The sequence below is a fragment of the Oryx dammah genome, unplaced genomic scaffold (genome assembly GCF_014754425.2).
Source record: "Oryx dammah isolate SB20612 unplaced genomic scaffold, SCBI_Odam_1.1 HiC_scaffold_9, whole genome shotgun sequence".
NCBI lineage: Eukaryota > Metazoa > Chordata > Mammalia > Artiodactyla > Bovidae > Oryx > Oryx dammah.
In genome coordinates, this window is record NW_024070193.1 from 7,858,079 (window position 1) to 7,885,689 (window position 27,611).

The window sequence follows — 27,611 nt, forward strand, 5'->3', positions numbered from 1 at the left end:
AGAGGTGGCAAGAAGAACTGTACAAAACAGTACACAGAAGAACTGTACAAAACAGATCTTCATGACCCACATAATCACGGTGGTGTGATCACTCACCTAGAGCCAGACATCCTGGAATGTGAAGTCAAGTGGGCCTCAGAAAGCATCACTACAAACAAAGCTAGTGGAGGTGATGGAATTCCAGTTGAGCTGTTTCAAATCCTGAAAGATGATGCTGTGGAAGTGCTGCACTCACTATGCCAGCAAATTTGGAAAACTCAGCAGTGGCCACAGGACTGGAAAAGGTCAGTTTCCATTCCAATCCCAAAGAAAGGCAACGCCAAAGAATGCTCAAACTACCACACAATTGCACTCATCTCACACACTAGTAAAGTAATGCTTAAAATTCTCCAAGCCAGCCTTCAGCAATACATGAACCATGAACTTCCAGATGTTCAAGCTGGATTTAGAAAAGGCAGAGGAACCAGAGATCAAATTGCCAACATCCGCTGGATCATCAAAAAAGCAAGAGAATTCCAGAAAAACATCTATTTCTGCTTTACTATGTCAAAGCCTTTGACTGTGTGGATCACAATAAACTGTGGAAAATTCTGAAAGAGATGGGAATACCAGACCACCTGACCTGCCTCTTGAGAAACCTGTATGCAGGTCAGGAAACAACAGTTAGAACTGGACATGGAACAACAGACTGGTTCCAAATAGGAAAAGGAGTACATCGACTGAGCGACTTCACTTTCAGTTTTCACTTTCATGCATTGGAGAAGGAAATGGCAACCCACTCCAGTGTTCTTGCCTGGAGAATCCCAGGGATGGCGGAGCCTGGTGGGCTGCCGTCTATGGGGTCGCACAGAGTCGGACACAACTGAAGTGACTTAGCAGCAGCAGCAGCAGCAGCAAGGCTGTATATTGTTACCCTGCTTATTTAACTTATATCATGAGAAACGCTGGGCTGGAAGAAGCACAGGCTGGAATCAAGATTGCCAGAAGAAATATCAATAACCTCAGATGTGCAGATGACACCACCCTTATGGCAGAAAGTGAAAAAGAACTAAAGAGCCTCTTGATGAAAGTGAAAGAGGAGAGTGAAAAAGTTGACTTCAAACTCAACATTCAGAAAACTAAGATCATGGCATCTGGTCCCATCACTTCATGGGAAATATATGGGGAAACAGTGGAAACAGTGACAGACTTTACTTTCCTGGGGTCCAGAATCACTGGAGATGGTGACTGCAGCCATATTAAAAGACACTTGCTCCTTGGAAGAAAAGTTATGACCAACCTAGATAGCATATTAAAAAGCAGAGACATTACTTCGCCAACAAAGGTCCGTCTAGTCAAAGCTATGGTTTTTCCAGTAGTCGTGTATGGATGTGAGAGTTGGACTATAAAGAAAGCTGAGCGCCAAAGAATTGATGCTTTTGAACTGTGGTGTTGGAGAAGACTCTTGAGAATCCCTTGGACTGCAAGGACATCTAACTAGTCCATCCTAAACGAAATCAGTCCTGAATATTCATTGGAAGGACTGATGCTGAAGCCGAAACTCCAATACTTTGGCTACCTGATGTGAAGAACTGACTCATTTGAAAAGACCCTGATGCTGGGAAAGACTGAAGGCACGGGAGGAGGGGATGACAGAGGATGAGATGGTTGGATGGCATCACCGACTCAACAGACATGAGTTTGAGTGAACTCCAGGAGTTGGTGATGGACAGGGAGGGCTCGCATCCTGCAGTCCATGGGGTCGCAAAGAGTTGGACATGACTGAGTGACTGAACAAAAAATGAAAATAAATGAATTAAATCTTTGAAGCAAGAAATTGTAGAATGTACAAAATAACCCCCTGGAAAATTTATAAGAAACACATACAAAATATAAAATTATATTCTAATCAATTATTACAGCAGAGTTAGGACTGAACTCTATGATCTGGATGTCTGTAAAAAACAAATATTAAATGCAATAACAGGTGTATTTTACACTGATAGTATATATTCTACCAAGATGGTATAGTAGGCATGAATCTTGTACTCCTAACAGCTTTAAAAAATAAAGCTAGAATTGCAGAAGGAAATAGATAGTCTTTGTTTCCAAATGTGGGTGTACCTGTTATATATATGTTTTTATAGATGTCATCTTTTTCACATATAAATTCTTTATCAGGTAAACTTTTAAATGCATAATATAAAAGAATAATAAAACAATCTCTAAGTTTCCCCTAAGTTGTAGAATTTTTTAGTATCATTATCTATCAATACTCCCATTGATTCTTTAAAAATAATAAATGTTCTTTACCTTCCAAAAAAGAAATAGTCTTAATTCTCAGGATAAAGTTCTCAGAAATCAACAGATTTATAGATATAAACTATCTGAAGTGTTGAGAGGATTTGAGTAACACAATCAACAAACCTGATGCAATCAGTTATAGCTAGAACTCTGTTTCAAAACACACACTTTTATTTCACACACACATGAAATATTCAATAAAAATTACCAAATACTAGGCACAAATAAAACCTCAATAAATTCTCCTATCCCTTTCCCAAACTATCTGTCAGGAGATTAAACAACACACAGATAGAACTCTTGGGTTAAGTAAGAAATACAGTGTGAAATTAAAAAGTACTATAGAAATGAATGACAATGAGTTCAAATATCAGATGAGGCCAAAGTGAGACTCACAGGAAATTTTATGGAATTAACCGAAAATATCAGAAACCAAAAATAATGAATGAATTAAGCATGCTACTCAAGAAGTCAGAAAAAGAACAATAAAATAAAGCCCTCCAGGGGGGAACACTGGACTACTAAAAGAATTTTCATGAAATAAACAAAAGGAAGGGTATTTGATCACTAAAATCAAAAGGCAGTTTGTACCATTTAGGAGTTCCCAAGTAAAACGTTCACTTAAACAGACTTGAAATTTCTGTCTCCTCGCTTCAGTGACGGCAACTTCATTGTGAGTCAGTCCCCTTATTGAAAAGTGGTGGCTAGTATCCTTCTGCTTCATCATCCACATTAAGAGAGAGAGGATGTATTTCTCTCCTCTCAGGTCTCAGTTCAGTCTCTCAGTCGTGTGTCTTTGTGACCCCATGGACTGCAGGATGCGAGCCCTCCCTGTCTATCACCAACTCCTGGAGTTCACTCAAACTCATGTCCATTGAGTCAGTGATGCCATCCAACCATCTCATCCTCTGTCGCCCCATTACCCTCCTGCCTTCAATCTTTCCCAGTATCATGGTCTTTTCAAATGAGTCAGTTCTTCGAATCAGGTGGCCAAAGTATTGGAGTTTCAGCTTCAGCATCAGTCCTTCCAATGAATATTCAGGACTGATTTCCTTTAGGATGGACTGGTTGGATGTCCTTGCAGTCCAAGGGACTCTCAGAGTCTTCAACACCACAGTTCAAAAGCATCAATTCTTTGGCGCTCAGCTTTCTTTATAGTCCAACTCTCACATCCATACACGACTACTGGAAAAACCATAGCTTTGACTAGACGGACCTTTGTTGGCAAAGTAATGTCTCTGCTTTTTAATATGCTGTCTAGGTTGGTCATAACTTTTCTTCCAAGGAGTAAGCGTCTTTTAATTTCATGGCTGCAGTCACCATCTGCAGTGATTTTGGAGTCCAAAAAAATAAAATCTGTCACTGTTTCCACTGTTTCCCCATCTATTTGCCATGAAGTAATGCAACCATACCTTATGCTGACTGGGATAACCCACCTGGGATCAGGTGGCCGAGCACTGGCTATGCTAATTAGATCAAGCCAATGAGCCACCCAGCTTTGGAGCAGGGAATGTGACAGCCTCTCCCTGAACATGATGAGCAACATGGCAGTGAGTGTGAGCTGCTGTCTGGATCTGCAGTAACATGAAGGAAGGATGGCTACCATAAAGCTAACCAGTAATACTACATCAGGTTTTGTGGGGTTTCTTTTGAAAATACCTATGAAATAGACAAAACTTTGGTAAATCTAATCTTTAATAATTAAGAAAAGTGACAGAGTACACATGTAAGTAACAACTGAAAATAGGAAAGGAGTCATAGGTTCCAATTTTCTTATCAGTTTGAAATATTAAAATCTAAGCTAAATTGCTTTTTTCTTTTTTACTAACATTAATGCAAAAAGAGTTGGGAAACCCAACTAAGCCAATAACTATGAAAGTTTTTTTTAAAGTCAAAGATCTACCCCATAAAAAAGGCATCAGGCCCAGTGAATTTTATGTTTACTATCTATCAAATGTAAGGAACAGATAATGCTGGTGTTATACAAACTGCTGTAGGGCACAGGAAAATACTAGAAAGCTTCTCAACATGTTTAAGAGGCCAGTATAGTAACGATACCAAGAGTGGAACAAAAAAGAAAACTGTAGGCCAGTCCAACACTGGAACAAAAATTCTAACAAAATGGTAGAAAAATGAATCCAGAGAATATTATAAATTTACCTAAGCAGTCTAGTGGAAATCTAGTAATGTATTTCATTATGTGCACAAATTTAATAAAAATAATATCTTAATAGCTCACAACTGTGTCACCAGGGCCCAAAACAGTGCCTTGCACAGAGGAAAGTCTCAATAAGTATCTATGAAATGAATAAAAGAAGAATTCAGCACATATACTCACACCATTACTGCTACTAATTCATACTGTGCTAGAGTCTCCAGCAATGAGATAGCAAAAGAAATAAATGGTGTAAATTTCAAAACGGACAAGAGGTAGCTGTGACCATTTTAGGTAATTTGATTACCCCAAAATAAGCCAATAGAATCACTGAAAAACCACTGAATTAAATACACAGTTTTGCAAGATGACCAGGAATCAAGATCATTATGCTTTTAATCCATCAACAGCTTTAAAATACCTAATACATGGAGTTTTATAAATGTAGTGAAAAAGATACCATTCCTAAAAAAACATATTCAAAACTCGTAAACTACTCAGAAATAAACTCAGTATTTTTCCAGACATCCATGAATAGAAGAGCTGAATGAATGGAGGCATATATTATATTTCTGGTTAGGAACTCAATACTGTAAAAATGACAATCTTCCTCAAGTTATTCTGTGTATTTAATCTTAATTCAAATACCAATAATATTTTTAATGAAAAATATTAAACAAGAAATTTTAATGAAAACTGACAGATTATAAAATTTATAAGAAAGGCAAACTTTGTAGATTAAGCTTTTTTTTTTTTTTTTAAGAAGAGAGCTTTTGCTACCATTTAACAAAACATAACATGAAGCTGGTTGAAACAGTGCGGCATTAGCCCAGAGAGAGAGAGATTAGTGGGAAATAACAGAGATTAAAAAAATATCTACCCACAAATATATTGGAATTTTGTTATTATAAATGTGGACATTCAAATCAGCAGGAGAAGGATGGACTCTACAGTAGTGTTAGAGGTTGACCTCACACTATACATAAACAAATTTCAAATGGGTTACAGTTATACATAAAAAACAAATTTATCAAAATATTAAATATGTGAATACAGCTTTATAATCTGGAGGTGGAATAGGCCAAGTTAAGCAAGCACCAAAATTCTTAAAGAAAATAAAGACTGACTTCATTCAATAATAATTTTTGAAGTCTTTACTGGAGGATTACCTTTCTATTCTACATATTTCTAAAAGATAAGTGGCAACAACTGGGGAAAATATTTGTAAAGTAATTGACAAAAACTTAATATTCAGGACTTTCCTGGTGGTACAGTGGATAAGAATCCGCCTGCCAAAGCAGGAGACACAGGTTCAATCCCTGGTTTGGGAAGATTCCATATGCCACAGAGCAAGCATGCCGAGCAGCACAACTCCTGAAGGCCATGTGCCTAGTGCCTGTGCTCTTCACCAAGGGAAACCATTGCAAGAGAAGCCCGTGCACCGCCACAAAAAGCAGCCCTGCTCATCTAAACTAGAGAAAGCCCATGCGCAGCAATGAAGACCCAGCACAACCATAAATAAATGATTTTTTAAAAAGCTAAATATTCAAAGTCGACTCACTGGAAAAGACCCTGATGCTGGGAAAGATTGGGCAAGAGGAGAAGGGGGTGACAGAGGATGAGATGGCTGGACTGACTGCATCACCAACTCAATGGACATGAGTTGGAGCAAGATCTGGGAGATAGTGAAGAACAGGGAAGCCTGGCATCCTGCAGTCCATGAGGTTGCAAAGAATCGGATATGACTTAGCAACTGAACAACAACAACAAATACTCAGAAAAGAGAAAGACCTTCCATGAGAAAAAGATAATTGCTAAAATAGGCATATGAACAAAGCTTTTATTAGGGGAAAGATACGCCTTTTTTTCAATAAACACATGAAAAAGTATTCTTCCAATCAAGGAAATGCAAATTAAAACAGCAATGATATAACTTTCTACCACTGGATAGGCAAAATCTTTGAAGATTAATAATATCCATTTTTAGTAAAAAAGAAGAAACATTCATTCTTGTACACTATAGGTATAAATGTACACTGATTCAGCTTTTGGGAGGAGTAAATTCTACAAATAGTATTCATCCAAAGTTACTACATTTGTGTTTCCTTTGATGGGCCTCCCCTGAGTACACTCCTAGGAATAGACAGTTGCAGACATGCCGCAGTGTGTGTCCCCCGACTCCATCCTCAAGTGTGCAGGAACGCATTCATGGCAACACTGCTGCAGTGCAGACAAACAGAAACTGCCTAGAACCTGGTGCTGGTTAAAAGCCACACACACACACTCACATGGTACATATGACATGATGTAAAATAATGAGCTCTAGGTATTGACATAGAAAGGTTTTCAAGGCACATAGCTTTTTAAATGTAGGTTATTAATAATATATATATGAGTCTAATTGCTTAAAAAATCATTGATATATTTAAGGATGCTAACAACGATTACTTTTGAGGAGGGGAGCAGCATTACTGGTGGGGGGTTAATGAGCAAGGGGGAATCTTTCTGTTTATTTCTGAATGTTTTTGGTAAATCACAACAAAAATCCAAATATTGCTTTTAATTATTTTTAATTTTAAAAAAATACAGGATCAGGACTTTTGTTAATCATTTTTTATATGCCAGTTATAAAGAAAAGCAAGCTGATTTTGGAGCATGATAGGTCCTTCCTACTGTCACCTATAGTGCACATCTCAGTTGCTCCCCTCACACCCACTTTACAGGTGAGAAAACTGATGCCTCAGGCCCAAGCCCTTTCCCAAAGCCGCAGCACAAGTGGCTCAGCAAAAACAACAGTCTCCACTCTGGGAAGCCTCCTGAGAATTAATTCCAGGAGGCCCTGCCCACCCACCGATCCCCAATCCCCAGGGCCACCCAGAAAAGAGAACAGAGTCAGCTTATGTTTTCACGAATTTAATCCCTGCTATCCTGATCCCCAATTCCAGAGCACTTCTAGGCCACACTTCCTTTCTCCTGGTCACTCAAGGCTTAGTCATCCACCACTTCCCTCTCCACTAGGAGACCAAAACTGGACTCAGTCCCAGGGGCCACTTTTTCCCCATCTTGACTCTTGTTGAATACAGACCCGTGACCTTGATCTAATCTTGATCTGGCCTCATTCAGCAAAGGCAAAGCATGGAGAAGGGAGAGCGAAGATCAGGGGCCCATCTGGGGCTGCAGCAGCCAGAACAGGAGTAGGAGCCAGGCAGAAGTGCAGGGAACTGAGAGAATCCCATTGCTTATTTGCTTCTTGATCCATCTGCTGTATTTGGTGATACGGGTATACACGCCCGGATTATGTACTTTGGCGCAGGCCTTTTCCCAGGACAATACCCCAGCAAGAATCCATCTGCCCTCGACTTCACAAGCCAATGGACCCCCAGAATCCCCCTAGGTAAAGAGAAAGGAGTGATGGAGTCTCCCAGCCCAGCTGGGGCCCAAGGGACTGGGGGACCCAGAATGCCCACCCTTTGAGTTCTGCTTGGAAGCTTGTTTCAATCCTTGAGGATCTCACTCCATGGAATCTTCCTTCACTCCTCAGTTGAGGACCCCATCCCAGAATATCAGGCAAAAATCAAAGTCACGGGGAAGGAAGATGGGAGAAGGGCTCTGCCTGATGATGATGACAAAGAGGGAGGCCAAGCAAACCCCTCCCTGGGGAACTGCCCTCCTATCTGGAATCATCCCAACAGAAGGACAGCTGCCAGAACCTCCCAGAAACTCACAGAGCACAAGTCTTCTCTGTAATTGGTGGCACAAATCATGTCCCCCAGCACAAGGGGGACAACGCGGGGGATGTGGGACTTCTTGCGGTAGATCTGGTCACACTTCTTGTTGTCCATGATAAACACCTCGGCCTCCTGCAGCTCTGGGGCCAGCGTGGAGTTGGCTGTGGAGGAGTCCAGTGGGGTGAGAACTGACTCCTCATTCCACTCAGCCCTGCCTCTTCCCAGGGTTTGTCCCTCCAGCATTAAGACTTGGCCACAGCCCTTCACGTCTCCAGGCCCTCCTTCACTTGGCCCTTCCCCTGTGGTGTGGACCATGTCTGACAAGCACCTAACTCTCTAAAGCTCTTCTCCAAAATCCTTTTCTCTGGGAATCTTTTGCTTTTGAACCAAGCAGGATACAATACAAGTTTCAGTGCAACTACTCTGAAATTGAGACCCCAACACTATGCTGCTTCTCTCCAGCCTCTGAGCTTTGTACTGGCTGTGCCCTCTGCCACCTGATTGACACTCATTCCTCCTTCTGGCACCTCAGGCAGACCCTCTGCCCAGAGCTCATCCCAGACTCCTCCTGACTTACTCTCATGATCCCCTGATGAAGTCTCTGCCTCTTTCCTTGTGAGTCTGTGCCCCTACCCACACTCCAGTTACAAGTTCCCAAGAGGCAGGACATACATCCTCAGTGCCAAGGGTCTGGCATGTGGCAGATGCCTGAACATTGACATCTGTCAGGCAAATGAATAACTGAATGAATTTATGAATCCCTAACTCTAAGCTTCTGAAAGCAGCAAATGATCAGGCTTTCCTAGGTCTAAATGAAGGGCCCACAGCAAGTGCAATGGTGTCAACCATGGCAACGGTTCTCATGTGAGGAGCAATCCTAACACATCCAAAGAACCAGGGGTCAGAGGAAACAGCTTCGTGAGAGGCACCATGAAGGGGCTCAGCAGGCAAGACCCCAAGAGAATGGAGTGTACCCTCTGGGGTGCCATACCTCACCCCCAACCCCTTCCTCCTTACCTGAGAAGCGCTGTTTAACCTGGCCCCAGCCAGTTACCCAACACTGTGTCCCAACCTTCAGGCTGTAGTTGGGCTCCGGAAGGCAGATGGGCTGCACATACTTGCTGATGATGACAGGACTGTAAAGCTGGAGAAGGGCCACATCACCCATGATGAAGGTCCGGCCCCAGTACTTGGGGTGCATAATGATGTCCCTCACAGGGATCAAGAGGGTTCTTGTGGAGTTCGGGGGCATCAGCTTGGAGGTGCCAAGAATCACTGAATACTCTTTTGTGCTACAGGAGACACAGAGCCCCATCTGGTGGATCTCAGGTTCTCAAGCAACACTATCCTCCTACCTCCACCAAGGATGCTCCCGTTAATAGAAGTCCTGCCTGATTTGCCCTGCTCACTCCATCCTGCTCATCCAGCCTAGGTGCCCTCAGGGTCAGAGATATGACTGCCTCCTCATTCATCAGTCGAGCTGATCAAGTGGCCTGGGCCATGTGTAGTTACTAGCACGCATGCAGGTTCTCATGTGTGTGAGGAGTGGGGTGTATGCTGGGTTTGCCTGTTGCCCTGGCTAGGATAGTCTCTGTTGCTTGGGTTCCTGCCCTGGCTCAGTTCCCTGGCCTCTGTGAGATCATAAGAGTGACTCTCTCCTATTCTGGACATCCCTTCCCGCTCCCTCAACCTTCTATATCCCCACACTATTTCACAGAGGAAACAAGGAGTCTAGGCTGGGTCCTTTACACTCTTGGGTCTCCAGAGGCCATACTCACCCTTGGATGCAGTGGGCAGCAGTCACCACCCAGTTGAGGTCAATGAGGGCCCCTCCACACACATGCTCATTTCCCACTCGGAGGCTCACTTCCCAGGGCCAATGGCGAGACAGGTCCAAGTTCTTCGGCCACCAAGGTTGGCCACAAGCTTCAGGAACAGTGTGCCAGGGAGATACAGTGGCCACACAGAGGGGGCTAAGGATGACTAAGACCAAGATGCCCCCAGGGGAATTTGCACAAGGCTGTAAACTCAGGGACTTGCTTCCATTTCAAACAAGGGAAAACTAAAGGTGAGAGAAGAGCAGTGGCCTATCCAAAGGCACTGAGCTGGACAGAAAATGACAATAACAGAGATAAAAAGCATCAAAACAGAGAGATGACAGGAGGAGGAGAGAGATACTGAGACACACAGGGAGCGAAAAACACAGAACTTCAAAACTAGGGAGAAGCATAGGAGCCCCAAGACAGGAAATGTATTTTCTTATGTTCTCAGGCCATGTTCCTAAAAGGTTTTCCACATCTCTTAAAAGCAAAAGGCCTCTGTCCCCATACTACTCAGAGTCAAGAAAATCTCCAGACTTCTATGTCAGAAATCTTTACATAGACGATTCAAGAAAAAGCCCCAGCATGGAGCCAACAGAGGCCTCCCACTCACAGTTTACACATTGTTAGTTTGCAAGCAGTTTCAACAATCAAGTTGTATGACTGTATGAATGTGAACATACATGCAGAATTGTAAATAAAATATTAGCCAATATTATATTTTTTAAATAATGAACCATGATCATGTAGAGATTGTCCCAGGGCACAAAGGTAGTCCACAGTGGAAGCACTCTTGGTGTATTCTCCACATAAACAGTTCTTTTTCTCTAAGGAAAAATCATGTGCTTTTCTCAACAGATATAGAAAAGGGCATTTCAAAAATTCAACACAGCTTTATGACTAAAAAACAAAACAAACTCTTACTTTAGCAAAGTAAGGAAACCTACAGGAAACATCATACAACATTAAAGAACAAACCAAAAAAATTATACTTTCAGAAGCCAGGAGTAATGATACTTTGTGGGAGGATGGCAAAGGAAGCAACTGGGATGACAGAAGGGAGCTTCCGGGTGCTGGTACCACCCTACTTTCTGACTGGGTGGAGACTGCACAGATGCATTCACTGTGTGATAATTTCATGAGCTGGGTACAAGATTTGTGCACTTTTTGTGTGCATGTATATAATACTTCAATAGCTGATTTGTAAAATCAGTAACATTTCTCTACCCCAACCAACCTGAATGTAGCACAACTATATTCAAAATAAGATACATTTTATAGCTACAAATTATAAAATACCCTGGAGTTCAAGTATTCAACACTAAGCAAGATGTCTGTGGTAATACATTTCAAACTCTAATAAAGGACACTGAAAATGACTGGAATAAATGGAGAAAGACCCAGTGTTTTAAAATAGAATAAATATTTCAGATGCAATCCTTCCCAAAATTAATCTGTAAAGTCACTTTCCCATTTCGAATTTTTAAGAAATTTTATAAACTTACTTTAAAATTGAAATAGAAAAATAAAGGTCCATAAAGTAGAGCAAAGAAGGATACTTGTCCTAGCAGATACTAAGGCACACAACAAAGCCATAGCAACAAAAACTGTGGTACTGACAAGGACAGACAAGTGGACCCCAAAAAAGGAACAGAGAACTTGAAATTGTTCCTCAGAATACAGGAACTTAATGTAAATAAAGGAGCTACCACAATCTGAGTAAATGATGGACTATTGAGCAGATGGTGCTGGGAAAACTGGCTCATTATAAAATAAGAAAGAAAAACAAAACTCAATTCTTCTCTAGTAGTACTTGAAGACCTTGAAGGTAAAACTGTAAAGTTAACAGCCAAACATGTGACATAGGATGGAAAAGGACTGTTTAAACAAACCTCAAACCACAACCCATAAAAGCATTAAACTGATTAACATGATTACATAAAAATCAAGGATTTTTGACCCCAGGAACAAGGTTAACAGACAGATGACAGATTAGTAGGTAATATCTGCAATGTCTAAAATCAATGCTTTCGTTAGGAATATACAAGGAACTCTAGGAAATCATCAAGAAAGAAGAACAATAGACTATGTACAAAGGGATAAGGACATTCAATTTATCAGAACAGGAAATTCAAGAGGCCAAAAGCACAATGAGACATGCTCATTAGTAATGAGAAAAATCTCAATTAAACTAAAGAGTCAGTTTTTTAATCTATTAGATAGGCAAAAGCTGGATGAAGCCAACGGGTGGGAGGTCTGTAACAATATATACAGCTTCACAAATTGCTGGTAGGAATGCAGAAGGCTGACTCAATTAGAATATAAGACAGTAGGTAAAAATACGATATCATTGTAAATTTTTGAAATTCATAGGTTGTACTGTGATTACCTAAGAGAATATCCTTAGAAAATACACATCCGAGTATTCAGAGATAAAGAGTTGTATGCTACTCTCAACTGATTCTGAAAAAAATTATGTATATGTATGTGTTCTTATACTATTTTCAGTCTTTTGTACGTTTAAAATTATTTCCAAGGAAAATATTTTTTAAATGGAGCTAAATGAAAAGAGGAGGAAACAGAGATCTAGAGCACATACTGTTTATGTAAGTTACAAATACATGCACATAAAACCACAATATGTATTTATGCCAAAACACAAAGATATGTATCGAACATACAAGAAAGGGTGGGAAGAGAGTGAAGAGAAGGAATAGGGGTAGGGCAAAGATATAAGAAGAAATAACTTAACCAAACAATCCACAATAAATCGGGCTGCACCTGTTACAATGGAAACCTATGAACAAACAGGGGCAACACAACCCTCCACCCTTAAAAGTCTAAGGAAAAAGACAGGAAGATCTCAGAAAAGCCAGGCTCTGCAGACACTTCCATAAGGCCCAAGAGGCTCCATTTGTAAATGAACAGTTCAGAGCTCAAAAGGTTTCTTCCTGGGCCTGTTCCCTGATGGGATAAAGCCTCAGTTGAACTTGAAGAGGCTCTGCATTCCCACAGGAGGCCCAGATACTCTTTCATTGTGCACTGCTGAGTCTGTACTTCCTGACAGGCACAGGCTGTTCTTTAGAAAGCAGGCCATTTACACTGAGTTTCTGCTTCTTATAGAGCCAGAAACACTATCTCTGTGACCCTCCTCAGAATATACCCTCCCAGGATCCAAAGTTTTCTTGAGGCAGGGTCTTACCCTACCCACCTGGTTTGGTGCTGTCTCCTTTGTAACCTGGAGGAGAAACGGGGAACAGAGATGAAATAAGAGGTTGTAACAGGATGACAATGAAGTACATTTTTTCATTAGTTCATTCAACCCTTCACCAATTATTTCCTAATCTCCCTCTCTGTTCCCAGCCCTGGAGCCCAAGGACAAGGGGCTGGGGGTTGTATCAAGAGACAGAGGTGTATCAGACAGACACATCCTGTATGTGCGCTTGAGGAGCAGGTTGTCCAGAAGAGAAGTCACAAGTAAACACACAATCACTGATGTGAGATCAATGTGGGGACAAGGCTCCAGGTGGCAGGTAAGTCCAGAAGAAGACAGAGAGGATTCTGGAAAGAGGGGTTATTGTGCCAGATCTTAAAGATGAGAGAGTAAAACAGAAATGAAAAGCGACAATGACATTCTTTATGAAAGAAGCATCACGGTGTAAGCTGGAGACTCTAGAGGATAAAGGACAAAGCCTGTGATGGCAAGAAACGACGCAAGGGGAAGAAAGTCAGGAGTCAATCAGAAGTGCCTTCATAAGTCAGGCCAAGAAGCCTGGGTGAGACTCTGGGAGGAGGGAGGCCAATGGAAGTGTGACATGGTCAGGCTTGTATTGTGAAGGCAGTGTGCAGATTAGATAGGAAGGTGAAAAGGTTGAATGCAGTGAGATTTCACCAAAGCCTTGGCAGAAGCCAGGCTACAAATGAAGAGGGCTGAACGAAGTGGCAGTGGGAAAAGACGTGATGAGCTGGATGGGACTAAGGAAGATAGCCGAGTCTACGGACAGCTCCCCAGTTTCTGATTTTAGAGATAAATGACTACTATCCACTGAGTAAGAGGACAGAATAAGAGAACCTAGTTTATCGGAAGAAGAGGATCTCAACTTTGGAACCCAAGGAGCTGTGATGGCTCTAGGTCATTCAAGAACAGGTGCCCAGTATGTTGCTGTGCATCCAGGCACATTGTTTCCTGAGGGAGCAGCATCACATAAATGGCAGCTGCAGCTCAATACCCAGGGCAAGTGAGTTCACTCAGGGAGCAGTGAAGAGGGAACCCAGACAAGACTTCTGGGAACACCAATAAGTCAGGGATGACCAGAACATGGGGCGCCTGGGAGGAACACAGAAGAGCATGGGAGTCACTCTGAGGTAGAGGAGAATCAGGAACATGGCCTGAGAGAAGCGGAGGGATTAGAGAAAATCAGAGGGAGGAGTGGAAAGGTCAGGGATGACAGGGCAAAGACATGCCAGGAACGCGCTAAGGATTGGGTGAGAAGTGAGGAAGCACCCGAAGGAAAGATGAAGTGAAAACTTACTTCGAGAAATCTGGCAGTGAGGGGATGAGACAGGGTGAAGAAACACAGTAAATAGAAAGGGAGAGGATACAGATCTAAGAGAGCAGACGGAGGGCCCAGAGTCCAGAGCTGGGGTGAGCAGGCTGACCTTGAACAGGAGGCCTGGCTCTGATTCCTAAAGAAAGGGTAACACTCAGGTTTGGAGGGGCCGCCCGGGCTGAGGGAGTCAAGGGAAACAGCACCTGAGGGCCTGTGTTTCCTGAGGGAAGGAAGCCACTGCTAGTGAGGCTACCCTCCGAAGAACAGAGGGTCTGAGAAGAACGTGAAGTTGACCACACTGGTTTACGTGTGGGGAGACCATGGGCTTAGCCCTCACGGCAGGGGTGACTACCCTCGCACCACAGGGCCTCAGGAGGCTGTAGGGCTGGCAGGCCTAAGGGTAGACGCAGAGAGGGCGGGAGTTTGCGAGTCCTGGAACAAGGGAACCGCCCTGAGAGAGGCCCGAAGGCTCAGTTGAGGAGAAGGGGCTCCGGGCTGGCGGGCGGCGCAGGGCCCATCCCGGCTTCTCCCGCGGGCTGGAGGGCAGCGTCGGGGGAGGACGACCCGGAGCGGAGCGGGAGAGGTGCGGAACAGACGCCGCCCTCACCCGAGTTCAGCGGCAGCAGTAGCAGCAGCAGGAAGCTGCGGCTCAGGCCTAACGGCCTCGAGGCTGCACGCCCTGCGCTAAGGCAGGACAGCGAGGCGGCCATAAGGCCCCTGAGGCGGCCTCTAGCGGCAGCAGCGGCGGCGCGCGTGAACCCCGGACGCCGCGACGACTTCACCCGCACTTGACGCACATGACGGAGCTTCAGACACGTGACGGCCCGTCCAGCACGTGATGACGTCGATGACGCGCGATGGTGCACCTGGAATCATGAACGCTCAGCAACACGTAGGCCCACCTCCTGCGGGCTCCGTGAAGATGACTGCAGAGCCCTTGGCCTCTCGTTGCCTCGGGCCTCTCGTTGCCTCCTCAATGGCTGGTGCCAAGGAAGTACCCCCAAGTGCCTTAAATTGGTGACTGTACCCCCAAACCTGGCCAGTGAAGGCACATCCAAATCCTCAGACTGGTATTGGCGACATGTCGTCCAGCCTCTAATCACAACCTTGTTTCCCTTGCAATGAAGAGTTTCTCAGTTTGTGTTGTTTTGAGACTCTGGAAAGATATAGAAAGCACCAGAAAAGAACACTAAGGCTAGGGAATTAGGGAAGATGTCCTTATAAAAGTGACATTTAAGCTGGAAATCTGTATGCAGGTCAGGAAGCAACAGTTAGAACTGGACATGGAACAACAGACTGGTTCCAAATAGGAAAAGGAGTATGTCAAGGATGTATATTGTCACCCTGTAGAGTACATCATGAGAAACGCTCGACTGGAAGAAACACAAACTGGAATCAAGATTGCCGGGAGAAATATCAATAACCTCAGATATGCAGATGACACCACCCTTATGGCAGAAAGTGAAGAGGAGCTAAAAAGCCTCTTGATGAAAGTGAAAGTGGAGAGTGAAAAAGTTAGCTTAAAGCTCAACATTCAGAAAATGAAGATCATGGCATCTGGTCCCATCACTTCATGGGAAATAGATGGGGAAACAGTGGAAACAATGTCAGACTTTATTTTTGGGGGCTCCAAAATCACTGCAGATGGTGATTGCAGCCATGAAATTAAAAGACGCTTACTCCTTGGAAGAAAAGTTATGACCAACCTAGATAGCATATTCAAAAGCAGAGACATTACTTTGCTGACTAAGGTCCGTCTAGTCAAGGCTATGGTTTTTCCTGTGGTTATGTATGGATGTGAGAGTCGGACTGTGAAGAAGGCAGACCGCCGAAGAATTGATGCTTTTGAACTGTGGTGTTGGAGAAGACTCTTGAGAGTCCCTTGGACTGCAAGGAGATCCAACCAGTCCATTCTGAAGGAGATCAACCCTGGGATTTCTTTGGAAGGAATGATGCTAAAGCTGAAATTCTAGTACTTTGGCCACCTCATGCGAAGAGTTGACTCATTGGAAAAGACTCTGATGCTGGGAGGGATTGGGGGCAGGAGGAGAAGGGGATGACAGAGGATGAGATGGCTGGATGGCATCACTGACTCGATGGATGCGAGTCTGAGTGAACTCCGGGAGTTGGTGATGGACAGGGAGGCCTGGCGTGCGATTCATGGAGTCACAAAGAGTCGGACACAATTGAGCGACTGAACTGAACTGAACTGAAGACTTGAACAAGAGACCTTGGGGGAGACCTCAGAAAGGCGTTTATACACTTTCACAAACCACCAGCGGGATGGTAGAAACTGAAAGAAACAGTGGCGGATATGAAACCTTGGGCTTTCACAGGATGATTTGTAGAAAGAATGCTGTTTTGGGATCTGCTTGGTCTAGTCAAGGCTATGGTTTTTCCTGTGGTCATGTATGGATGTGAGAGTTGGACTGTGAAAAAGGCAGACCGCCAAAAAATTGATGCTTTTGAACTGTGGTGTTGGAGAAGACTCTTGAGAGTCCCTTGAACTGCAAGGAGATCCAACCAGTCCATTCTGAAGGACATCAGCCCTGGGATTTCTTTGGAAGGAATGATGCTAAAGCTGAGGCTCCAGTACTTTGGCCACCTCATACGAAGAGTTGACTTATTGGAGAAGGCTCTGATGCTGGGAGGGATTGGGGGCAGGAGGAGAAGGGCACGACAGAGGATGAGATGGCTGGATGGCATCACTGACTCGATGGACGTGAGTCTGAGTGAACTCCAGGAGTTGGTGATGGACAGGGAGGCTTGGCGTGCTGCGATTCATGGGGTCGCAGAAAGTCGGACACGACTGAGCGACTGAACTGAACTGAACTGGTGTATCCAGGATTGGGAGATGACAACCAAAATTCCTGCTGCTTCTGTCAAGTGTGGGGGACCGAAGTCTGGGAACCACATTCTGCACCCTAGCATCTGCAGCAGTCCAGAATATGAGTTCCACTAATAGGAGGTGAGGAGAGGTGACATGTGCCACTTCGATGCAAAGGCAGTAAAGAGACACTTCTCTACTGTGTCGATGCAGAGCAATGGCTCTCAAAGTGTGGGCCACAGAGCAGCAGGAGCAGCACCTGGGAACTTAAGAGATGCACATTTTTAAGACCCACCCAAACCTACAGGATGTAAAACTCTGGGAGTGGAATCGGTTATCTGTAGTTTAACAAGCCCTCCAGGGAATTCTGAGGTAGGTAAGCATGAACCACAGGGCTGAGAGAACATAATATAGAGAAAAGCCACCTGCTCACCAAGAACACCTGATTGGGATGACATAGGAACAAGAAGTTCAATTTATTTTGTTAACCGGTGAATATTCAGTGACTTCTTTTTTTAATTTTATTGAAGTATAGTTGATTTATGTTAATTTCTGCTGTACAGCAATATTATTTATTTATATAGATACATAGATTACATGGGGTGTCCCAGGTGGCTCAGTGGGTTAAGAATCCACCTGTAATGCAGGAGACACAGAAACACGGGTTCAATCCCTGGGTCAGGAAGATCCCCTGGAAGACATGGCAACCCACTCCAATACTGTTGCCTGGAGAATCCCATGGACAGAGGAGCCTGGCAGGCTACAGTCCATGGGGTGGCAGAGTCAGACATGACTCAAGGGACAGAGTACAGAGATTATATAGATGCATTCTTTTTCCTTTTTTCTTCACCATGGCTTTTCACAGGAGATTAAATATATTTCCTGTGTTATACAGTGGGATTCCCTGATAGCTCAGTTGGTAAAGAATCTGCCTGCAATGCAGGAGATCCCGCTTTGATTCCTCATCGGGAAGACCTGCTGGAGAAGGAATATGCTACCCACTCAAGTATTCCTGGGCTTCCCTGGTGGCTCAGCTGGTAAAAAAAAATCCACGTTTATCCATTCTATAAATAATTGTTTGCATCTGCTAATCCCAAACTCCTGATCTAACCCTCCCTCACCCCTCCTTGGCAACCACAAGTCTGTTCTCTGTGTCTGTTAGCCTGTTTCTGATACATAGATTTGTTCATTTGTGTCATATTTTAGATTTCACATATAAGTGATATATATGGTATTTGTCTTCTTCTGACTTAACTTCACTTAATATAATCATCTTCAGGTCCATCTAGGATGCTGCAAAATAATGCTGGCATAATTTTGTTCTTTTTCATGGCTGAGTATAATCCGTCGTATATATGTGCCATATCATCTTTATCCATTCATCTGTCAATGGACACTTAGGTTGTTTCCATGTCTTGGCTATTGTGAATAGTGCTGCTGTGAACACAGGGGTGTGCACATCTTTTTAAATTATAGTTTCATCCAGGTATATGCCCAGACGTGGGACTACTGAATCATTATGGCAACTCTATTTTTAGTTTCTTGGGGACCCTCCGTATTGTTTTCCATAGAGGCTGCATCAATTTATATTCCCACCAACAGTTGTAGGAGGGTTCCCTTTTCTCCACATCTTCTCCAGCATTTTTTTTGTATTTTTTTAATAATGGTCATTCTCACTGGTGTGAGGTGATACCTCACTGTAGTTTTGATTTGTGTTTTTCTACTAATTAAAAATGCTGACGTTCAGCGTCTTTTCTTGTGCCTGTTGGCCATCAATATGTCTTCTTTGGAGAAATGTCCATGTAGGTCTTCTGCGCATTTTCTGATTGGGTTGTTTTCTCTGTTGAGTTATATGAGCTGTTTGTATATTTTGGAAATTAAGCCCTTGTCAGTCATATCATTTGCAAATATATTCTCCCAGTCAGTAGGCTGTCTTTCATTTTGTTTATGGTTTCCTTTGCTGTGCAAAAGCTTGTAAGTTTCCTTAGCTTCCATTTGTTTATTTTTGCTTTTATTTTTATTGCCTTGGGAGAGTGATCAAAGAAAACATTGGTATGATTTAGCTCAGGGAGTTCTGTCTGTGTTCTCTTGTAGGAGTTTTATGGTGTTATGTCTTATATTTAGGTCTTTAAGCCATTTTACTTTTGTGTACAGTGTGAGGCTGCGTTTTAACTTCACTGATTTACATCAGTTCAGTTGCTCAGTCGTGTCTGACTCTTCATGACCCCATGGACTGCAGCACGCCAGGCCTCCCTGTCCATCACCAACTCCAGGAGTTTACTCAAATTCATGTCTATTGAGTGAGTGATGCCATCCAGCCATCTCATCCTCTGTCATCCCCTTCTCCTCCTGCCTTCAATCTTTCCCAGCATCAGCGTCTTTTCAAATAAGTCAGTTCTTCCCATCAGGTTGCCAAAGTATTGGAGTTTCAGCTTCAGCATCAGTCCTTCCAATGAATATTCAGGACTGATTTCCTTTAGGATGGATTGGTTGGATCTCCTTGGAGTCCAAGGGACTCTCAAGAGTCTTCTCCAACACCACAGTTCAAAAGAATCAGTTCTTTGGCTCTCAGCTTTCTTTATAGTCCAACTCTCACATCCATACATGACTACTGGAAAAACCATAGCTTTGACTAGATGGACCTTTATTGGCAAAGTAATGTCTCTGCTTTTTAATATCCTGTCTAGGTTGGTCATAACTTTTCTTCCAAGGAGCAAGCGTCTTTTAATTTCACAGCTGCAGTGATTTTGGAGCCCCCCAAAATAAACAGTCTTTCACTGTTTCCACTGTTTCTCCATCTATTTTCCATGAAGTGATGCTGTGAAAGTGCTGCACTCAAGATGCCAGCAAATTTGGAAAACTCAGCAGTGGCCACAGGACAGGAAAAGGTCAGCTTTCATTCCAGTCCCTAAGAAAGGCAAGGCCAAAGAATGCTTAAACTACTGCACAATTGCACTCATCTCACACGCTAGCAAAGTAATGCTCAAAATTCTCCAAGCCAGGCTTCAACAATATGTGAACCGTGAACTTCCAGATATTCAAGCTGGTTTTAGAAAAGGCAGAGGAACCAGAGATCAAATTGCCAACACCTGCTGGATCATCAAAAAAGCAAGCGAGTTCCAGAAAAACATCTATTTCTGCTTTAATTTCTGCTCTATTGACTATGCCAAAGCCTTTGACTGTGTGGATCACAATAAACTGGAAAATTCTGAAAGAAATGGGAATACAGACCACTTGACCTTCCTCTTGAGAAATCTGTATTCAGGTCAGGAAGCAACAGTGAGAATTGGACATGGAACAACAGACTGGTTCCAAATAGGAAAAGGAGTATGTCAAGGCTGTTTATTGTCACTGTGCTTATTTAACTTCTATGCAGAGTACATCATGAGAAATGCTGGGCTGGATGAAGCACAAGCTGGAACCAAGATTGCTGGGAGAAATATCAATAACCTCAGATATGCAGATGACACCACCCTTATGGCAGAAAGTGAAGAAGAACTAAAGAGCCTCTTGGTGAAAATGAAAGAGAAGAGTGAAGAGTGATCAAGAATTTTGAGCATTACTTTCCTAGCGTGTGAGATGAGTGCAATTGTGCAGTAGTTTAAGCATTCTTTGGCATTGCCTTTCTTAGGCACTGGAATGAAAGCTGACCTTTTCCAGTTCTGTGGCCACTGCTGAGTTTTCCAAATTTGCTGGCATCTTGAGTGCAGCACTTTCACAGCATCACTTCAAGCTCAACATTCAGAAAACAAAGATCTGGCATCCAGTCCTATTTCATCGCAAATAGATGGAGAAACAGTGGAAATAGTGGCAGACTTTATTCTTTGGGGCTCCAAAATCACTGCAGATGGTCACTGTGGCCATGAAATTAAAAGACGCTTGCTCCTTGGAAGAAAAGTTATGACCAACCTGGACAGTATATTCAAAAGCAGAGACATTACTTTGCCAGCAAAGGTCCATCCAGTCAAGGCTTTGGTTTTTCCAGTAGTCATGTATGGATGTGAGAGTTGGACTATAAAGAAAGCTGAGCGCCGAAGAGTTGATTCTTTTGAACTGTGGTGTTGGAGAAGACTCTTGAGAGTCCCTTGGACTCCAAGGAGATCCAACCAATCCATCCTAAAGGAAATCAGTCCTGAATACTCATTGGAAGGAGTGATGGTGAAGCTGAAACTCCAATACTTTAGCCACCTGATGCAAAGACCTGACACAGTTGAAAAGACCCTGATGCTGGGAAAGATTGAAGGAGAGAGGAGAAGGGGATAACGGAGGATGAGATGGCTGGATCGCATCACCGACTCAAAGGACATGAGTTTGAGTAAACTCCCGGAGTGCTGGCGTGCTGTGGTCCATGGGGTCTCAAAGAGTCAGACACAACTGAACGACTGAACTGAACCGAACTGATGGGAATGCAGACCTTTGGTAATAAAGTGGAGGTGACCAGCAAGCAGCAGCAGGGGAGGAGGAATAATATTACTCATGCCCCTGCCTGAGTAACTTTCTCCCAGTGCCAGTCTCTCTTGATTCTCTACTCTAAGCTATAAAGGCTATGAAATTAGGGTACAAAGCTCCCCACAGACATGCTGATAACTAACATAGGAGTCCAGGGAGCAGGAACCTACTAGCTAAAACCATTCCTAGATTCAGCAACGAGTAGGTGTGGACTCACCTCCCCGTCTAGAGCTTAATGAGAACCATGAATAGTTTCTTAGCCAAATGAGAAACTAGCTTTCTACAGAGTATGTCATATGCAACCCCACAACTTCAAGGAGAGAAGAGCATCAGAACACAAAAGAATAAACATTTATTCAGCTGACATCAGAAATCTCCATACTCCATAACTGCCTCAACACAACTTGGGGTGAGCCTGGATGTGACCGCTGGAGCACTGAGAAGAAGGTTCCAAGACTGAGTTGCCCCAGGAAGATTTGTGTGGCAAAGAATGGGGACTCGGATCCACACTGGGCAGCAGGGGACCTTCTGCCAACCCAGACAACTGAGTCAGAAGGGAACACGGTGAGGCCTCCTCAGTCTCTCCTAACAATCACCACGCAGACTGGTTTGATAAAGTGTCAGATCTAATGCTGTTGTACCGTTGACGATGTCTCTTCTTTGTTAGATGATGCCCAGACGTAGATAAAGAATCATGAAGCATCACCTGGCAGGTTGCTGTCCATCCAGCTGGGATGGTTTCACCCACTCCTTCCCGGCAGGCAGAGCACAGCCAAGGGGGAGGCATGATAATGCAGGTGCCTGGAACAGCAGTCTGGGAAACATCCAAGGTTCCTTCCTTGCTACCACTTTCTGTCATGTGGATCTCCACAGGGTCAGTGGATCCCAAATGGAATTGAGGAAGCAGCACTGAGTAGGGGTGGGAGGTCAGAGGCAGAGCTAATGTGAGACTCAGAAACGGGGGGGAACGTGGGCCAGGGTGATCACAGGGCCACCAGGAGGCCCAGGGGCAACACCAGGGACAGTGACAGGATCAAGAATCCAGCTGAGGCACAGGAGGACACCTTAATGATGTGATCAGTGATCCAGTCCTTGTACGAGCTAACTTCTGTATAAACTACAGGCAATTCACTGCGACCACAGGCAATGCCCCAACTCACAATCCCCACCTGGACCCAAGTGTCATTAAATTCACAGACCAGGGGACCCCCAGAATCTCCCTGGAGGAAAAAAAAAACAAACAAGGATGTAAAGGGATCATCATCAAAAAAGGCTGATTTCTAGCAAGGCACTAGGGATCTTGCTAGTGTCACCAAGGTCCTTCCCCAGGTACCTAGCAGGCCCAGGTCTCCTTGAATGACATTTGAGAGCTGAACACTTTAACATCATCTGAGAAATACTACTGCTTCTCAGGTGCTCAGGAACCCACGGGAGCTATAAGGCCAGTAAGCCCTGGACATCAGTCCTGCCAGGATATACTCAAATTCTCCTTCAGTGCCCCTAACCCTCCCCTGCCCCTGCGCTTCTCCAAGCCTCCCACCACCCAACAACTAAAGGGGCATCCCCTGGCACTGTGAGTAGCTTCCAGAGCCCTTCTTGGCCTCTAAGGCCAGAGTCTATTCCACTGGTCAGTCCTGGGCCTTCCCAGCTGTGACATTCTCTCAACTATCATTCCAGCATGGGGGGGCCAGAGTCCTTACCTCTGGAGTCACCTGAACTCTCTGCCCGCCCTAAACCCACACATCCAACTACATCCTCTACCAGTGGCCCCTGTCTCCAAACACATCCAGACTTGCTAAACCCCCAGCTCACACACACACTGCACATCCTTCCTCAACCCTGTTCTGGTAGGCCCCTCACCAACCAGCTCATCATAAACTCAGAGTCCTCCTCAAGCTCGCCCTCACCCCAACCTCACATGTAGTCGGTGACTAGAAGTGGTGACACAAACCAACTCCTTTGCCGGCGGGCGACCCCCGCCCCTAGCCCAGGTCCCGCCTGCGGCTCAGCACCACGGCCCACACGATGAAGAGCAAACTCCTGGCCTACAGGCCTGCCTGGACAGGACCAAGAAACGCAGACAGCCTGCAGGCCACACGTTCTGACTCCAGCCCCCTCCTCTGGCCATACTGGCCTCCTCTTTGCTCCAGACCAGAAACCCGTTCCCTAAACATGGCCGGTGCGTCAGACCTTGAGCCGGGGACTCACTGCTCCCCCTCCCACAGTGATGTTCTCCTCTTGCCAGAATCCAAACACTCATCCTGAGACCTGTCCCCTGTCCCCTGCTTAGGAAGCTGCTCAGGGCAGAGAGGAGGCTGTGGGCCCAGGGCTCCTACAGGCACTCCCAGGGGACCCAGGACTTATGTCTCTGGAGGGCCCACATCTGTATAATAAGATGTATAATGTCTAGGTGGAGGGTTGTGAGCTGGGAGACTGACCTAATGTGGGTAAATGCTCACACTGGCACAGGAAGTGATGACAGAAAGAACTCAGTTACAGGAACTACGTGATTATCATCATCACCCCTAACTTCACCACAGCCGGCAACACCCCCAGGATGGGAGGGCTGCTCCCTATTGGAGGAACAGGCCAGGCCAGCTCATGGGTATCTTGAGGGATTCTCCCCTGAATCTCCTTAAGTAAAGGCTGAAAGAGGAGGTGGGAAATAACCCAGGCCCTGCTACTGGGGAGTGAGGAAACTGCACAACTTCAGTACAGAGGTGGCAAGGGACCCATCAACTCACCTTGCAGGGGCTTTTAAGATATTCGTGATAGCCACAGATCATCCCTTTTCGAACTAATGTACGACGATATCCTAAATGTGTCTGCAATTTCTCATTACATAATGTGTGGCGAAGAAGGATTTGGTCAGTCTCCTGAAGAATTTCTGGCAGCGCTTTGACTACAGAAAGACAACTCAGAAATAAAACATTTGCTTGAGTTGAATAGAACGGGGCCCCCGGATCCCATTCTGGGTCTTTTGTGTTTGAGTTTTTTGGCTGCACTGTGCAGCATGCAGGATCTTAACTCCCTAACCACAGATCAAACCTGCACCCCCTGGAGTGGAAGCATGGGGTCTTAACCACTGGACTGCAAGGAAGTCCCACACTCTGGGTCTTGATCAGTGCATTCACACTCCTTTCTTCTAAGAGAAGGAAAGACAGTGGGTTCTGAACCATTTGATACAAAAGGACGTGAGGCCAACTGCTGACACAGGGAGCAGACGAGGTAAGAAGCTAAGCCAAGTCAGAAGGAAGAACGGATCAGGACACAAAGAGACAAGGCTTCTTACAAGGCCTGATACAAAAGCAACTGTCATCACTCTGAGTATCAGCAATAGCAGTGACAGGTGTCTGTACAGGGCAGGGTCACAGACTCCGGGACAAGCAGTGCCCATGGGTACCAACCCAGCCTCCTCCCAGGGCTGCTCTGGCTAGACCCACATCGCAGGCACAAGAAGCTCCCTCCCCACCTGGCAGGTAATTCCAGAGCAGGACAGCTCTGACTGGCAGACAGCTCATCATCCTGGAGCTGAAGTCTGCCCTGGAGAGGACCCACCATACCGGGACCCCCGCCCCCAGGTCTAACGCAACAGGAGGAATCCCTACTGCACTGCAGGCGCTCCCAGGCAGCCTCAGCTCCACCTCCTCCCTTGCCCACCTGTAGAGAACCAGCCTCCCTGTCCCTCCCTTCAGCCGACTGGCCAACCCCAGGGCTCCAGACTTCCCCCTCAGATCCTGCCTGCCAGTCTCACCGTCTTCCTTCAGTTGGCCCCATCCAGTCACCCAGCACCGTGTCCCAGTTTCCGCTTCAAAATTCTTTACAGGGAGACACACTGGCTGGATGAATGCAGAATAATTCACAGAGTGGGCCAGCAGAACAAGAGCTACGTCATTAATCAAAGTTCTAACATCATAAAAGCTATGGCAAACGATGTCTCGAACTGGAATGACCATTCCCAATTGGGGACGTAACAGTGTGCCTCCCATCCGCACTGTATATTCCTCAAAGCTGTAGAAAGAGAACATGGCCCTCACACAGATGTTGAAGGGGCTACACTCCCCCGACCCCACCCCTTCCGGGTTCTTCTCATCCTGATCCCATCTCCTACAACAGCCGTCAGGGCTTTCCGGGTTGCTCAGCGGTAAAGACTCTGCCTGCCGATGCAAGAGACAGAGAGACTCGGATTTGATCCCCAGGTCTGGAAGATCCCCTGGAGGAGAGCGTGGATACCCACTCCAGGACGCTTGCCTGGAGAATCTATGGACGCACGAGTCTGTTAGGCTACAGTCCACAGGGCCACACAGAGTCGGACACGACTGAAGTGGCCTAGCACACACGACAGCCATTGGCCTTTTTCTCCCTCTAAACCACATCCCCTTGCAGAGGGCTAACCACCGGAGTCCGTGGTCTCCAACCAAGGTCCCACAGCCACTGGAGCAGAGCGTGGGATCTTGGTAGAAATGCAAAACTCATGTAGCACTCGCAGTGAACACGAACTAGGGACTGTGGCCTCTTTTTCAGATGAAGAAGAGGAAAGGGGCAGGAATGGCTCCACTTCGGAACAGCCTGAGCAGCAGGCCAAGCCCAGAAGAGAAAACACTCACCCAAATATGCAGTGAGCTGCAGTCAGTACCCACCGCGGGGCAATGAGGGAGCCTCCGCACACGTGTTCATTGTTGATCTGCAGGCTCACCTGCCAGGGCCACTTTCTGTCTGGGGCTGGCCTTCCACCAACTATCCTCATCTTCCGATGGCCACACGTTCCTGGGCTCAGTAAAAAGAGGGGCTGGAGGTGAAGCTGCTGGCTCCCTTCTAATACCTCCACCGCCTTCCACCGCCCCCACCACTGTCTCTGCATCTGCGCCCACCCCCCTCACCGCTGAGGGAGAGACAGGTTTCCTCTCAAACCCACCAGGACAGTCACCCGGCCAGGGATGTGCTGCCTCTGGTTCCCAGGCGGGCCTGTAGAGCCCCGTGCAGAAAGCAGCAGTACCTGGTACGAACGACCCTCCAAAGGGAGGCGGGGTCTGCAGAACATCTTCCGCTGGGGGTGTAGGCAGCCCTGGAGCTGTTGGAACCGCCTCAGACTTCAGGGGTCCTGGAGCTGAGGGGGCCTCTGCGTTTGCGCGGCTCATTGCAGAATCCTCCTTGGGTCTGGCACGCTCACCTGAGGGAGGCCAGGGACCAGTGAGAAAAGGAGCGGCCTGGAGTGCGGCCCGTCAGCACCGGCCTCCGCCCAGGGCACCATCCCCAGCTCCCCCTTCCGGCCCCCAGCCCTAGTCCAGCCGTCAGCCCCAGCTGCCACGCATCAGTGCAGCCTAGCCACCTCCAGTCCTTGCCGGCCCTGTCTCACAGAGCTGTGACCAAAGGAACAAGAGCCAGACCAGAAGGCCTAAGGAGCTGCCGCCGCCGCCGCGGGACACTCCCAGAGACGCCATGGCCGCCTCTAGCCGCCTCTGCGCTCTGCGGCGCCCCCTCGTGGGGGCCACACGCCTGCCCTCCCGTTGGAGGGCACACAGAGCCGGGGCCTGCGGCTCCAACATCTTCACTTCTGCTTCTCCAGCCGTGCTTCTTCAGTCCAGCCTGGTTGTGGTTTTAAGGCCCTTGAACTCGTAATTAAGTTCTCCACGTTAAAGGAGAGAGAGCAGGAATTAGATGCCTCAGCGTGATCTAAACACTGGAGACTTAAAAAAAAAGAAGAAAAAATACGATCTGCCCAATGAAACATAAAAGAAAAACAAATAGAAGTATGATAAATAGGAAAACACAGGACAAAATGGCAGTTTCCAGCCCAAA

General features: G+C 45.6%; 2 protein-coding genes across 2 annotated transcripts; both read right to left on the minus strand.

Annotated features, from left to right (window-relative positions):
- Positions 1 to 7,365: 7,365 nt before the first annotated feature.
- Positions 7,366 to 15,246, minus strand: LOC120868172 (serine protease 45). Its single transcript, XM_040246828.1, has 6 exons — positions 15,144 to 15,246; positions 13,198 to 13,224; positions 9,945 to 10,092; positions 9,184 to 9,458; positions 8,164 to 8,327; positions 7,366 to 7,828 (listed from the first exon to the last, which is right to left on the minus strand). The coding sequence occupies exons 1-6, from the start codon at positions 15,244 to 15,246 to the stop codon at positions 7,595 to 7,597; spliced, it is 951 nt and encodes a 316-aa protein (XP_040102762.1). The 3' UTR covers positions 7,366 to 7,594.
- A 6,894-nt stretch (positions 15,247 to 22,140) lies between these two features.
- LOC120868457 (serine protease 44-like) lies at positions 22,141 to 27,253 on the minus strand. Its single transcript, XM_040247274.1, has 5 exons — positions 27,169 to 27,253; positions 26,809 to 26,982; positions 26,420 to 26,579; positions 25,808 to 25,919; positions 22,141 to 23,092 (listed from the first exon to the last, which is right to left on the minus strand). The coding sequence occupies exons 1-5, from the start codon at positions 27,251 to 27,253 to the stop codon at positions 22,796 to 22,798; spliced, it is 828 nt and encodes a 275-aa protein (XP_040103208.1). The 3' UTR covers positions 22,141 to 22,795.
- Between the last annotated feature and the right edge of the window lie 358 nt (positions 27,254 to 27,611).

Excerpts from the sequence above, each read along its gene's own strand:
- LOC120868172 (XM_040246828.1), bottom strand. The coding sequence starts at position 15,246 with ATGGCCGCCTCGCTGTCCTGCCTTAGCGCAGGGCGTGCAGCCTCGAGG. Across the intron at positions 13,225-15,143 it reads ACTGCTGCCGCTGAACTCGG|GTTACAAAGGAGACAGCACC; the intron begins GTGAGGGCGGCG and ends TTTCTCCTCCAG. Across the intron at positions 9,459-9,944 it reads GCTGCCCACTGCATCCAAGG|CACAAAAGAGTATTCAGTGA; the intron begins GTGAGTATGGCC and ends TGTCTCCTGTAG.
- LOC120868457 (XM_040247274.1), bottom strand. The coding sequence starts at position 27,253 with ATGGCGTCTCTGGGAGTGTCCCGCGGCGGCGGCGGCAGCTCCTTAGGC. Across the intron at positions 26,983-27,168 it reads GTTCCTTTGGTCACAGCTCT|GTGAGCGTGCCAGACCCAAG; the intron begins GTGAGACAGGGC and ends GGCCTCCCTCAG. Across the intron at positions 25,920-26,419 it reads GCAGCTCACTGCATATTTGG|GAGATGGGATCAGGATGAGA; the intron begins GTGAGTGTTTTC and ends CGGCTGTTGTAG.